The following is a 14407-nucleotide window of genomic DNA, read 5'->3' as shown; positions in this document are numbered from 1 at the left end:
ATATGTATGATATTTAGGTTTCCCCACAGAAAGCAGACATGTTGCTGGGAAGTGGTGGACATCATCAGGATGAACTTTTGGAGAACCCCCCTCAAGGAGTAGCGGGGCTGGCCATGGTGGGTCTTGGGGTCCTGTCCCCCTGTCCCTGACCAGCCTGGGGCAGTGTGGTCAGGGGTGTGTGTGCATCCCGGCCTTGCCTGTGCGGCCATGACTCTGCAGAGGCTCGTTTCGGGAGGTTTCCTTGGAAACCCGGCAGCCAGCATGAGGCGGGAGCGTTCCCAAGACAGCTTCAGCCCCAGCGGGTGGTGACTGGTGAAAGGCTGGGAGAAATGGCTCTCCCTGGGGATGAGCTGCTCCAGCTCAGCGTGGGGAAGCAGGATGCTTTGGCAGGCTCTTGCCAGCTGCTGTCTGATTCCTGGAAAGCCTTTGCCCTCCTGCTGCAGCATGCTTGCAGACCCTAACCCTGGGCTTTGTCTTTGCAGGAGCAGGAAGATCCAGATCCGAAACATCCCCCCCCACCTGCAGTGGGAGGTAAGAAGTGGACAATCCAAAAAACATCCCGTTCATGACCTCCTCCACCAGTTGTGCTGAGCAGCACAAGCTGTGCTGCTGGAGCCTGTAGTCTGCAGATGGGCCACCCTTTACCTTCCCAGTACGCCAGAAAGGAGGTGGAGCATAGACTGATCTCCATCTCCTGCCTGCTTGTGTGTCCCAGAGGCACAGGGCGGCTTTGAGTAGTAGGGCATCATTGGGATGATGGGATGCAGGTGGGTGGAGGCATTTAAGAAGTGGTTGGGTGATTTGGGCTCTTTGGAGGGTGTCTGTGGGTGAAGCAGGCTCTTCCCCTGCCTGCTCCCTGCCTGCCCAGCAGCCTCACCTGTCCTGTTTGCTGCTCTCTCCTCCAGGTGCTGGATGGACTGTTAGCTCAGTATGGCACGGTGGAGAATGTAGAGCAAGGTAAGATGGTCCAGCATGGATCTTGTCGGTGCAGAAGTCCCAGCACTCCACAGTGTAGTGTCCCAGAGCTCCACAGCTCTGCCCACACTGGAAAAAAAACAGTGGGGTGAAACTTAGTTTCCCAGTCATTGGTACTGGGCTAAAATGGTTTTCCCAAGCCCTGCTGACAGAGATGGGGCTGCCCATCCAGTAGTGGGATGGCATGGGCCATCAGTCCTCCATCCCCAGGGCTTCTCCTGGTCACTGGAAAATTAAAAAAAAAATTGTCCCTGCAAGCAAAAACAAGCCAAGTGTTGTTTGGGGTCTGCTGGTAGGTCGGTGGTGTCCAACCATGAATCCTTCTTAGTGAGGGTGGCGGGATCTGACCTTGACACCTTATGGTCCTTTGCCAGCCCAGGCCAGTCCTTGTGCTGGGGGAGAATACAGCGGTGCACAAACACACACGCAGTGCAGTGCCCCTTGGGACAGGCATTGCCCTCCCCTCATCCCCACCTGCCACACCCTCTGGGGCATACTGGGGAGGCTGGGAGCGGTGATGACGTCTCTGTCTGTGCTGTAATGCTCCTTCTCTTGCTTTTCCCCCAGTCAACACAGACACAGAAACAGCCGTTGTCAATGTAATGTATGCAACTAAAGAAGAAGCAAAAGTGTAAGTGGGTTTTGTTTTGTCCGTATTTTCACACAACATGAACTTTTACTGAGGAATATCAGATATCTTCCAGGCTTCTTATCTTCTCTCTAAGCCTCCTTGGGTTGTTTCTAAGCTCTTACAGTGTAAACTTCAGGTGCCTTAAGGGATAGCTGTGTATCTTCTCAGGATACAGCAAGAAGGTGTTGGTTTTATCTTGAGCTGTGTGATCTCCTGTGTCTTCTGCCAGCAGTCTTTTCTTTGTCCCACTGCTGGGCAGTCTCCTTGCTTTCCCCTCTCACATGGGAGATGGGGTCTCCCGTGGTGCCCTGTCATACATGCACAGGTACTGCTGCACCAGCTTGGGACCATCAGCCCTGTGGTTGTCCTCTCCGCCTTCTCCTCTTGCCCCCAGGGGGCTCCCAGATGTGCCATCTTGCAATTCACTTTGGACACTGTCCTTCCTACAAGGTCCTCTGCAGGGTTGCAGTGGCCTTGTCTTGAGGGAGCAGAGCTCTCTAGAAAGCTGAGGGTCAGATCAGATAAGCAGTTCATCAAGGATTCATCTTCCCAGGTTGGAAGTCCAGACCTAAACTGGGAATGTACTGGACTAATCACCAGTCCGACCACCCAGCCCGAGCTGCTGAAGAGGTGGAATATGGTGAAGGAGGTGGGAGAGTTGGTGAAGAAACGCTGTGAGGATGGGAGATGTAGGAACCCTCCGCCATTTGGGGAAGATTCAAGTTGGAGACCAAAATAGGCAGAGACTGTCTCCTCCTGATTCCTGGAGTTGAGAGAAACTGTCTGGTTGTCTTCTAAAAGGCTGTCAAAAAGTTCTGCTGTGATCAAGGGAGGGCTTTTGAGTGGATGCATAACTGGTTAGAGGAGGTGAGAGGGAGCCAAGTGCTACATGGCTGGTTTCTGCAGGGGAGGGAGGACAGCAGAGGGTAAATAACCTGCATGTTGTGCAGAGGAGTCTTAAAGAAATGCCATCCATCAAGAAAAACTTTAAAAGGATGGAAGAACCCAATGAGGCTGTGCATCAGTGCAGTAGGGCTGTGTGAAGACACACATAGATTTATTGTAACCAGCAGAGGGAAAAAAATACAAATCAGGGGTTATTTCAGAAACATGAGGACTGTTTCTAGCAAATGCTTTGTTATAGACTTGTAGAGACTTTAGCCCTGTGCTAGACACCAGCACTAAGTTAGCTATGAGTAAGTAGCGAGCACATCTCATACTTAGTGGCCAGGGTATTTTTGATATGACCAAGAGCCAGGCAGACCCCATGCAAGCAAGAGCCTTTGCCAGAGTCTATTTGCTGATGGACGTTCCAGCAACCACCCATCTGAGTTGACCCATCATGAGGTTGGACTTGGGAGGACAGGGATGGGGAGAGCAACCTGCTGGTCTGGGAGGCCAGAGGAGAGTCCTCCTTGTGCCTGCTGGGGTGGCCATGCTGGGTGTGCTCCAGCCTCGGCTGGCCGGAGGAAGGTGCTGTGGACCACGGATAAACATGGCATGAGGTGCGATGTTTTGGGCTATGTGGCAAGAAAGGAAGGCAAAGAGTCTCACCAACACAGTCAATGCTTGATGCTTTGGAGTGAGAGGCTTCAGAATTATAGAGGATACTGTGATCAGTCGCATCGAGCCAAGCTGACACCTGTCTTAGGTGGTGCCCAGCAGCTCGATGCAGAAGTGAGCAATGGGAGAAAAGGGTGGTTTGTGGGTACGTGTGTTTGGTTTAGAGCATGTTGTGATAGGAACAGATGAAAGGAAGACATTGACAGAGAAATCGGACTGTGGGGCACAGTGCTGATTTTGGAAAGGGACCGTGAAGTTGCAGAAGTTCTCACTGGATGTGAAGTTCAGGCCTGGCAAGGAGCTGCTTGCACTGGTGCATTCATACGCCTGCCTGTAAACAGCCAAAGCGAGATGCGGTGGGAAGAGGGAAGAAGTATGGCTGAAGCCATCACCACCCGCAGAAGTCATTGTAGACTCTGTCATGACTGAGCATCACATGTCTGAGGAAGGGCTTGGGGGGGATCAAGAGCCCAGGTGCTGTGCCTCCAGCCTCACCGAGCTGGAGAGGCAGTTGGAGTTCCTGATAGAGAGGCACCACATGCTGTGTCCTTCTTGGAGCAGCGTGTCTTCCTTGGAGCCCCTCTGTCACCTTTCCCATGTCCAAAAAGCCTGTGAGACCGTTGCCATGCTGTGTGACAGCTTCTGGCCAGTGCTTTCCCCAGGTGGAGTGGCAGATCCCCAGGCTGGGATCCCACCGCTGCTGGTGGGACAAACTGTGTGCCAGCCCTGGCATCACCCACATGGGAGGGGACATCATCCCACCGTGCTATGGGGCTTGCTCCACACTGGGAAGGTTGAAGGGCTCTGGCTTCCCGTGGTCACCTTCTCCAGTCCAGGGAGGGAAGAAGATGCGGGTTGAGGAGGGACTGCAAGTCTACAAGGGCTAGTGCTGGGGGCGCTGGAGGGGTACTCATCCCTGGAGATCCCATCACCACCCTCTGCATCTCCCTACCTTGCAGGGCAATTGAGAAGCTGAGCGACCACCAGTTTGAGAACTATTCCTTCAAGATTTCCTACATCCCGGATGAAGAGGTGAGCTCCCCTCCGCCCCCACAGCGATCCCGTCGCGGGGCCTACTCTTCCAGGGAGCGGGGCTCCTCCCCGGGGGGCTCCTCACAGCCCAAACAGCTCGATTTCCCACTGCGGATGCTGGTGCCCACGCAGTTTGTTGGTGCGATCATAGGAAAGGAGGGCTTGACCATAAAGAATCTTACTAAGCAAACCCAGTCAAAGTAAGTACTTCAGATGGTTTTGTTTCTTTCTGTAGGGTGCTGTAGGTCCCTGGCATGGGTCCTCCATGCATCTGGGGCTTTTGAGTGCTGGCCAGTGCTGATTCTTGGGATGCAGCCTCCATGGGATGGTGGCAGAGCCTCTGTCCTAAACTTCCTGCTGGCCAGGGTGGTCTGGGTGTGGCAAGAGGGGGATGCACGTTCAAAAGGCCAGGAATGGGTTTCTAAAGCCTGATTACGAGAACCCTAAAGGGAGAAATGGCCAATCTGGGGATAAAATGCTGGAGGGGGATCCCAGGTAGAGTGGTCAGTGCCCACGCAGCCTTTGCCCGCAGGATTTGCTCATCCCGCAGCGCCCCGTATGGGCTAGAGCTGTTGTAGGAGGAAAGGGGGCACCGTGAGAGCACTGTTTTGAGAAGGATGGGCTTTTTGTAACTGAAGCCTTTTTTTGCAATCTAGCATTTTTAATTCTGAAGGAAAAAAAAAGAAGGGGGGGGATTGTATTGCCAAAGTTCTCCGTGTTTCTCTTGTCAACGTTCACATTGATTTCATCACTGATTTTCTGCATGGTTTTCCTGCATGGTTTGTTCCTGCCCAGATTTGTTTGTGTTTAACCCAAAGCTGTCTTCTCCCATGCTCATCATCCTGAACCTGGTGATCCCACAGGACATAGGACTCCTGTACCAGAACATCCTCCGGGGCGTCCTAGTTCTCAGAGAAGCTTTTAGAGGCAAATTATTTGGTAATAGCACGTCTGCTTGAGCAGGAGGTAGGAAGATGCGCTGCTCTGCAGCTGAGCGAGCTGAACCCCAGCGTTGGGTTTGCAGGAAGAGGTTTGTACGGAAAGGGGGCAGATACATAGGGAGAGGAGCTCTTTAAGCCCAGCTAGCCCTAAAGCGTGGCCACCTAGTAGCTGTGAGCTGGTCCCAGTTGGCTGCAAGCCCTTCTTCTCCAGGTGAGTCCCCTGGTGTGATGAGCAATGGGTGTAGCTGTGTCCTTGCCACCCAAGACTGGAAGGTTGCCCTTTGCAAGCCCTGAGCCTGGTGAGGAAGGTGGGAGGCACTGGCTGCCAGTTTCTCCTGACCACGAGGGCAAACGCTGCTGTCTGGGGTAGTTTCTGCCACCGAGCTGTCCCTCCTGGTGGATTGGCTCACCGTGTCTGCCCCAAAGACCTGGTGTCATGGAGGAAGGCCGTGCTCCGTGCTCTCACCTCTCCTGACCTGCCCAGGGAGGCCATGTGCCATGGCGGGCCACCACCTCTGCTCCAGCCTTGGCCAAGGGGCACCTCATGCACCCAGCCTGGGCAGTCACAAGAGACCATTGCCTTCAGTTTGGGGTGTCAGCCCGCAGCTCTGTGCCTGCTCAGGCCACCGTTACTCACCAGCGTGATGATTCTGGGGATGAGAATGCTGGTGACATCCTGTTGCCTGGCCCCTGCTGCTGCCCAGAATGATGTTGGGTCCTGGATTCCTCTGGTCACATAGAACTTCACCCCTGTCTCCACATGTAGTGATGCCCAGAGATACTCCTGAGCTCCAGGGGACAAAACTATCCCCAGGTTGACCCATCTTTATCCTTGGCTGAGGAGGAGTCCAGACCAAGAAGCCACCCCAGATGACTTTCCACAGTGATTGCAGCCCTTGTAACTTGGTCAGGAGAGGACCATTGCTACCAAGCAGCCATGGGGCAGGATACCCCTACGTGCACACCATACCATCCACCTTGAGAGGGCTGTCCCTCAGGGCTACAGCTCTCTAAAATGTTCCCAGCATCCCTCCCAGCTGCCCCGTAAGGTGTCTTGGAGGTTTTTCCTGCTGCATCATGGGCAAACCTGCCCTACCCCTGTCGTGCCATCCCCATTGTCAGCTGCCCCTGTCTCCCCTGCCTGCAGCACCCTGGGGTCCTGGGCAGCTGCTGCTGAGTTTAGGGGGTTGAGGGTCCCCTTCTCCATCCTCTTGTTGGAATGGAGCTGTGCAGCAGCAGTGGTGGGACATGCTGGGAAATCCAGAGCCCTCCTCCACCTTCCAGCTCTTCGGGGTGGGACATGCCTGAACACAGCAGCCCCTTCCTGGCCCCCCATCTCTCGTGCCTGCACATCCAGGTTGGGAATGGGTCGGAGGTCAGCCAGAAACCAAGCCTCTGTCCCTCTCTTGGGCTTGTCCAGGGTACTCATCACTTCGGTGGGTCCATTCAGCCCATCTGTGGCTCTTGGCCCCTCTTCAGTACAAAGACTCAGCTGTGCGCCCCATCTCCACCAACCTCAACTGCTCATGGGTTCACGAAGTGGCCTGACTCCTGTCTGTGGGGTTCTTTTGGGGCATTCATGGATTCCTCATCAGTTCCACCTAGCCGAGAGCATCAACCTGGTGTGACATTGCAGCACTGCTCTGGAGCATGGGCCTGTCATTGCCTTTGTGGCACGTCGTGATGCATTTGCCTTCTCCTCGGCAGAGAGGGTGGCAGTGGGTGTCCCTGTGTCTGCTGGGTGCTGCCCCTGAAGGAACAGATCCTCAAAGTCAACCTGATGGAGCTCCACAGCTGGGAGTGCCTTAGAGGGTGTCACGCATCATGCAACTCTCTCACCGTGTACTGTAGACATAACCAAGGGGCAGGGAGAGCTCAGAACTGCTGGTGTTGCCAGCACCTCTTTGCACAGTCCAGGCAGGACCAGTCTCCTGCCTGAGCAGCTCTGGCTGAAGCCATAGGAGATCTGGAAAGAAGTAGCCTGCAAAGGGATCAAACTCTGTCTTCATTCCCTGTTCAGTGCTCAAATGAAACCACCCTGGGGTCCCTTTTGAAGCTGGTGGGATAGGCTCTTCCCTTGACTGGGGGACGGTTCACCCAGCTGCTCACCCTCTACCCGTAGATGAAGTCTCCTTGTGCTACGTGCTGGTTCATGAGCTCCTCTGGAAGAGCTGACCTGTGCAAACCCACTGTGACCCTGCAACATCCAAATGTGGCACTGGTTAGGGGTGATTCTGCACCACAACCCTTGGCCTTGCATGCACAGCAGCACCCATGAATGATCCCGGTCATGATTGGAACCTCTTACAAAAAGAGAAACATGGCCAGAGGGCACCATGTTGGAGCTGAGCGCTGGGGGCATTGACTGAGTGGCTGAGCAGCCACCTTACTGCACCTCCTCAGAAGATCTGGGCCAGCCCAACCCTGGCTGCAGCAGTGACAGGGATGCCGAGGTGGTGGCTGATGGCAGGATGGCTGCACAGCATCATCCTCTGGCAGGAAGAGTGCGTGGACTCAGCGAAGATGGCAAGGTTGCTTACCCCTGTTCTTCAAGATGCGTGGTTGACGTGCAGGAGTCTCCTACCCTGCTTTCCTCTCTCCCTCTCTCTCAGGGCCTTTGCCAGGTACGGTTGAGCGGTGAGGAGCGAGCTGGAGGCATGTGCCTCCTCCCCGCCATGAGCTGAGGGGAGGACCAGAGGAGCTAGAGCACAGTCCCTGCCGGTGCGCAAGGGAGAGCTTTCTGGTCTCCCGTGGAAGGGCGTGAGTACAAGCGTTGTTGTTGACGTGTGCCTCCATGTCGTGACAAACGCTGCCTAAGGGTAAGTTGTCTTTCTGTCCCGAACGACACACAAGGGTTGTGGCAGCTGCTGATTGCTGGACAGCCTCGGGTGTTGTGCGGAGAGAGGCTGAGGTTGGAAGGGACCTCTGGAGACCTCTCATCGGGTCTCCTGCTCCAAGAAGGACTGGTGTCAGAGGTGATAGACCAGGTTGCTCAGGGCTTTGTCCAGTTGAGAATTTGTTCTGCCCCCTCTTGATGCATTGTTTCACATTGATTGACATCCCTCAGCTCCCTCAAAGACCTCAGGTCATAAAGGTGAACGTAGCTCAAATCTGATCTAAGCCAACAGAATCGAAACACTACCTGGGCTTGAATGAGATCAGGTGGCTGTAGATGTACATCAGCGAGACCCAGGTTCACCCCAAAGCTTGAGCAGGTGTTGAAATGAGCTTTTCTGTGAATAGCAGGCTCAGCTACTGAGCTTTTGAAAGCCTTTGTATGACACCAGCCGCATCTCAGGGTGCTCCTCTCTGCTGGTTGTTTTGCTGTAGGGTTGACATCCATCGGAAGGAGAATGCCGGCGCCGCCGAAAAGCCCATCACCATCCATGCCACGCCAGAGGGGTGCTCTGAAGCATGTCGCATGATCCTTGATATCATGCAAAAGGAGGCTGATGAAACTAAATTGTAAGTGCCCCTGGCTCAGCAAAACAGGCAGATTTGGTGAAAGGGAGGTAAATTCAGCCATCTTCTGTCACTCCCCACCCCCTGAGGGAACTGGTGGCATTCAGAGTTTCGGGATAGAGTCATGAGTCAGTTAATAACTTAAAATTCAGTCACTTCTTCCTGATGTCATTGACGGTGCTGGAGAGACCAGAAGCTCAGGTGGGTCCAAAGAGCATGTAGGCAAACTTGGAGAACAGAACACCACAAAATACAGATAGGCTTGGGAACTCCCTGCGTTCCCGTTCCCCCGAACTTGAGGAGATAGAATGGTGGGAAATGGTGGTGGTTCTTTTGCTCCTTCCACCACATCATTAGTACCCGTTGCTGGAAATTGGTTTCCTGGCAAAATGGACCTTTAGGTTTATTTATTTTTTAATCCATTTTAGAGCAGAAGAGATTCCTTTGAAAATCCTAGCACACAACAGTCTGGTGGGGAGGTTGATTGGCAAGGAGGGCCGCAACCTCAAGAAGATTGAGCAGGACACGGGCACGAAGATCACCATCTCCCCGTAAGTCCAGATGAGCACCAAGCCATCCCCCTCCATTCAACACGGTACGGGCAGCACTGGAGCCAGAAAACAGAGCACTTTTGTCCTCCCATGCACGTTCCCCATCCCGGGTGGGCGTTCCTCATCCCAGGTGGATGGTGGCATTGGGCAGGGAGAGGGCGTGTGGCCTCACGCTGTCTCATGGGGGAACCCTCACCTTTGATTTTGAGTTTTCCTTTTTTTTTTTTTTTTTTTTTTTTTTTTTTTTTTTTTTTTTTGACTTGAAGAAAAAAATGTAACTGCATCTCCAGATTTATCTGTGGGGTAGTTTGCAGGATTTAACCATTTATAACCCTGAGCGGACCATCACGGTGAAGGGCAGCACAGAGGCGTGCTCCAATGCCGAAGTGGAGATCATGAAGAAGTTGCGAGAGGCCTATGAGAACGACGTGGTGGCCATCAATGTAAGCTGCCAGCCCTCCCGCCTGGGATCCACTGCTGAGGTGGCCAGGAGAAAATTGCGGGGGGAGTCCTCCTGTTATGGCAAGGCTTGGCCTTGCCAGTCATGTCCACATGGTGTGGTGAGAACCCCAAAAGCCCCACTCTGCCTTTTACACGTTACTCCCTGTCTTTGCTTTCCCAGCAACAAGCCAACCTGATCCCAGGACTGAACCTCAGTGCTTTGGGCATCTTCTCAACAGGGCTCTCCATGCTCCCATCCACCCGAGGGGCTGCAGCGGCTGCCCCGTACCACCCATTTGCAGTAAGTGCAAGAGGTTTTGGGGTGTGGAGGATGTGTTCTTGGGGGCAGAGTGGTCCCTAGACTCTCCTGCTGTACTTGTTGGGTTTGGGTGGACACTGTAGGAGCTGTAGGAATCTGTAGGAGCCTTCTCATGGGGAGCTTTGAACAAGAGCTCTGACTCTTGGCCATCTGGGGAAGATGCTCATCACAGCAGTGAAGCAGAGAAGAGAGTGAATGAACGTGGCTTGTCCCTCCTTGGATTTAGCTCCCCGGGAAGATCAGCTGCATCCCCGTGTTGTGCTGAGCTTGGTTTCACCTGTGTTTAATGACTGACCATGTCTCAAGGGTGCTGCTCTCTGAAGGTGGCTGGGGGCAATCTGTGCCTGTGCTGGCATGGAAAAAACATGTAGGTGGTCTTTGTCCTGACTCCAGACACACCACTGGGTTGTGATGGTGTGGACTGAGTTCTGCCCTGCAGGTCTGGTCTCAGTGGCCACCTGACCCTGCCGGCATCGCCACAGGGCGTGCAGAGCATGATGGGAAAGGGGACAAGCAGCACGCCCTGTGCCACACCGCCGCCAGCTCTGATCCCTGCCCTAGCACCCCAGGGGCTGTGCTTGCTGGGAGCTGATCTGCACCTGACTTCATAGGCGAGGGTTCTCCTCTTTCTGGGGGTGCTGTGGCACTGGGGCAAAGCAAGCCTGAGAAGCAGTTTCCAAACCACTGATGTTGCACGCAGGCAGGGACCATCCTGTGTCAGGGAAATGTGCTGGCCAAAGTGCTGATTGGGAAAGTCCATCCCCAGCCCACTAGCATCTGCAGAGGACCCTTAGGGTGACCAGGCTCTGTGGTCTGTCTCTGTTAGTCTGTCTAAATACGTCTGCTGATGAGTTTTGGCTGCGTGGCGACCGGCACGCGGGTTCATTTACTTGTGCTGTTTTCTTTTCCTGGCGACGCCAGCAGCAGAGCGGTCGGAGGAGAACGGTGAGTGACAGGCTGGTGGTGTGGAGGGGTGGATGAGTGTGACGCGTGTGATGGCCCTGGAGGGCAGCGAGAGGGTCTGTCTGTCCGTGCGCTGCCAGCCCGCAAACGGGAGGATGCTCTGCCTGCATCGGCCGCCCGAGCGTGCGCAGCCTTCGGGAAACGTCTGCTGGAGCGGTGGTTGGTGTGATGGAGAGGAGCTGGGCAGGTCTTCTGAAGGTGTGGGCTCCTTCACCTTTGCGTGGCCTTTTCCAAGCCACCACAGTGAGGCCAAGAGGAGCAATTGCCTTTGCCATCATTTTTTAGAGTAAAACAAGGAGCTGGCAAAAAACCTTATAGGAAACCATCTTGGCTCAGTGGCAGCTCCTTTCCCTTAAGTACTTTGTGTTTCACACCTCCGAGTGGTTATTTCTGACCGTGTCCTCGGTGGGACCTGGGGTTAGTGGCTGTCACTTCAACTCCGGAGTTCTAGAGACCTGTCGGGGATGGAGGATGAGGAAGCAGCGTCACGGTGAAGGGGGGGAGCTAGGGAGGTGCTGTGCCCACTCCAGCCACAAGGACCATCTGGGCAGGAGAGGAGATGTTGGTGTAGGAGACATGAAGCAGCCCGATGCCAGAAGCAGAGGATGGACACAGGGAGCATGAGCTCAGTGTGAGGAGGAGCACAAAAGCCTCAGTGCAGTGTATTTAAGTAGAGGGTTGGGAGCAAGAGTGATGTCTGCCATGGGCAGGGGAGCCGTGTCTTCTCTGCCCAAGTAACCATGGTTTGCAGGTAGCATCTGGTTGTGCTTGTCCAAATCCATAGCAGGAGAGTTGTGTCTGCTGCCAGGAGAGATGTCTGATGTGTTTGACACACAGAAGAGTTGAAGAGGAGTTGGGTTGGGTTGGTTTGGGGGTGCTGGCACGCACCCCTTGCTTTTGGCTATAGAGAGACACACTGCTTTCTCCCTGTCCCCGGCACAGGTCTTGGGAGAACAGCTTCAGCCTTTTTGCTTTTTCTTCTCTTGGAACTGGAGAAGGGAAGTGGTGATGGAAGTCAGAGCAAAGCTAGATGTTTTGCTCAGTTCTCACCAAACTCCCACCTTCTCCACAGGGGATCAGTGGTGGTTACAGCGTGGTTTCAGCTTTCCAGGGTTGTGGCTGCTCCAGAAGGCTGTAGGGGCCAGTTTTCCACTACAGACACTAGCAGGACACAGCCAGAAAAACAGCAGTGGGGAGGAACTGGGGGTAACTGGGAGCTCCCATCCACCCCCCAGCCCCGTTGCACTGTGCTGCAGGTGCAGGATCCGGGCTGCTGCTCACCTTGATGTGCCCTCGGATACCTCCTTACTGTCTGGGAGGGGTTTCAGGGGCTGAAGAGTTGTCTCTGTGTCCCTGCCCAGTGGTGGTGGTGGTGGCACGCTGCTCCGTGTCGGGCTGGGGGGGGCTGGTAAGGGGCTGGCATGTTGGGGATGTCACTGACCCTCCTTTTCTCTCCTGCCATAGAGCTCCTCAGCATACCTCTCTGGTCTGTACGGAGCCCCCCCAGCCGGTGCCTTCCCCCATCAGCACCCCGTAAGTGCTGCTGTACCTCCCTCTGTGAGATCTTGGGCACTGCGGGAGGGCTGGCACTCGGCCAGGGCGGGCAGCTGCTGTCCTGGGATGCTGTCAGGAGGGCAGGCAGCCACGGTTCGGCTGCTCCCCTGACCATCTCGCTTTTCTGCGCCCTTGCCAGCTGCCAGAGCAGGAGATTGTGAACTTGTTCATCCCGACGCAGGCGGTGGGGGCCATCATTGGGAAGAAGGGGCAGCACATCAAGCAGCTGGCGCGGTTTGCCGGTGCCTCCATCAAGGTGAGCAGGGTGCTGCAGGGCTGGTCCTGGGCTTCGTGCCTCAGTGTGCCCTTCCTGCTGCCAAGGGCAGCGAATGGAAACCCTTGGGGAGTGGTTTTACTCCCCAGATTAGTAGAAACGCGGTCCTGAAATGCCCCGGTTATCACCCCTGCTTGAGTGGGAGGGGCTGCTCCTGACGGGGGGTGTGCCTGCATGGGGGGATGTCCCACAGGGGAGGTTTTGCCAAAGCAGGGCCACACTGATGCACCTTCTCCCCCATCCCTCTGTAGATAGCCCCAGCAGAAGGTCCTGACGCCAGCGAGCGGATGGTCATCATCACAGGGCCGCCCGAGGCTCAGTTCAAGGTGCGCTGGCCATGGGGTGGGGGCTGTGGCTAGGGGGATGCCAAGGGACAAGTCGAGAGCATCCCTTTAGTCACTGCTGTGTTGTCAGCCTGGGTTTACCTCCGTGGATGCCAGGGGAGCTTTTTGCTCAGGACTATGGTTTTGGTGCTGCTGGACATGGGCACATCATTGTGCTCGGGGTGGGGAGGGCACAGCAGCCACCTCCAGGGCTTTATTTCCACCGGTTTTACCTCCCCTTATGTCTCCTCTCCAGGCCCAGGGGCGAATATTTGGGAAGCTGAAAGAGGAAAACTTCTTTAACCCAAAAGAAGAAGTGAAGCTTGAAGCCCACATCAAGGTGCCTTCCTTCGCCGCTGGCCGTGTGATAGGCAAAGGTGGCAAGACGGTAGGTGGGGGGGTTCAGGGATGCTCCCCCCTGCCCCAGGGCATCACCCGTCACCCCTGCCTGGCGGGGGGGCAAAGCCTGGGTGCTCAGTGATCTCAGCAACGTCTTGACCCCAACCCTGTGTCCTGGTGGTGGCTCTCGTTGGGTGGTGACCATCCCAAGGAGGGGACAGGGTGGGAACCACGGCAGCCTGGTACCGGTACCACGTGCTGGCTCAGAGCTCAGGGTGACTTCAGCTTTTCCCCAACAAAACCCAGGGCTCTTTCATTTCCTTCAGGTGAACGAACTGCAGAATTTAACTAGTGCAGAAGTCATTGTGCCGCGAGACCAAACCCCAGACGAGAACGAGGAGGTCATTGTTAAAATCATTGGGCATTTCTTTGCCAGTCAGGTAAGGTTAGGCTGTGGCTTTTCTGATACTCCCAGCCAGTTTAATCCACAAAGGAAAGCCATGGAGCACAGGGCTGCGAGAGCAGCCTGCCGCTCTGGTTTGGGTGGTTCCTGTGCACCCAGGGCGCACAAAAGGTGTTTTGGCAGCTCTCCCCAGCTGTGCTAGCATTAAAGACTGGCTTGATTTAGCTCAAGTTTGTGTCTTGGGCACCATGTGTAGTGGCCCCTGGGGTGTGAATCAGCTCCTCCCTGGCATCAGTGCCAGCAGGGAGCTCTCCCAGGCGCCCACATCCCACCTGGGTGCATGTCCTTGTCTTCTGCCTGCTCGAGTGGGATGGTGGCACCCCAAAACTCAGGACCTTGGGAAGCGATAGAAGCAGCACAAGTTAAAAACCCTGCAGCACTCCACCTGCATCTGTGTTGGAGCAGAGCAGCTCCTTCTTTAGCACATCCTTAGTTACGTCTGGGCCGAACCATGTGCTCCTTCTGTAATTTAAAGCTCGGAGGGCAGCAAGATGCTGTTGTGCCTAGAGGGGGGAACAACCACTCAGGCTGCTTGCGGTGCCCACACTGACCCCCGGTTCTTGCTTCCACCCCCCC

At 55.0% G+C, this 14407-nt stretch overlaps 1 protein-coding gene across 3 annotated transcripts in view; it reads left to right on the top strand.

Annotated features, from left to right (window-relative positions):
- Positions 1-482: 482 nt before the first annotated feature.
- IGF2BP2 (insulin like growth factor 2 mRNA binding protein 2) overlaps positions 483-14407 on the top strand; it is a 15564-nt gene continuing 1639 nt past the window's right edge. Inside the window, exons 1-13 of one of the 3 annotated variants that reach the window (XM_026855356.1) lie at positions 483-531; positions 906-957; positions 1543-1606; positions 4129-4401; positions 8473-8607; positions 9033-9155; positions 9463-9598; positions 9778-9897; positions 12343-12411; positions 12572-12688; positions 12958-13032; positions 13286-13417; positions 13695-13808. In XM_026855356.1, the coding sequence (XP_026711157.1) occupies positions 1578-1606; positions 4129-4401; positions 8473-8607; positions 9033-9155; positions 9463-9598; positions 9778-9897; positions 12343-12411; positions 12572-12688; positions 12958-13032; positions 13286-13417; positions 13695-13808 (1323 nt within the window). In that variant the 5' untranslated portion in view covers positions 483-531; positions 906-957; positions 1543-1577. Of the gene's footprint in view, positions 532-905; positions 958-1542; positions 1607-4128; positions 4402-7754; positions 8608-9032; positions 9156-9462; positions 9599-9777; positions 9898-10836; positions 10861-12342; positions 12412-12571; positions 12689-12957; positions 13033-13285; positions 13418-13694; positions 13809-14407 lie in introns of those variants that run through there. The other 2 variants (XM_026855357.1, XM_026855358.1) reach the window with 2 other exon arrangements.

The sequence above is a fragment of the Athene cunicularia genome, assembly GCF_003259725.1.
Source record: "Athene cunicularia isolate RWA chromosome 9 unlocalized genomic scaffold, athCun1 chr9_part2, whole genome shotgun sequence".
Classification (NCBI taxonomy): Eukaryota; Metazoa; Chordata; class Aves; order Strigiformes; family Strigidae; genus Athene; species Athene cunicularia.
This window is presented reverse-complemented; position numbering and strand designations above follow the sequence as displayed.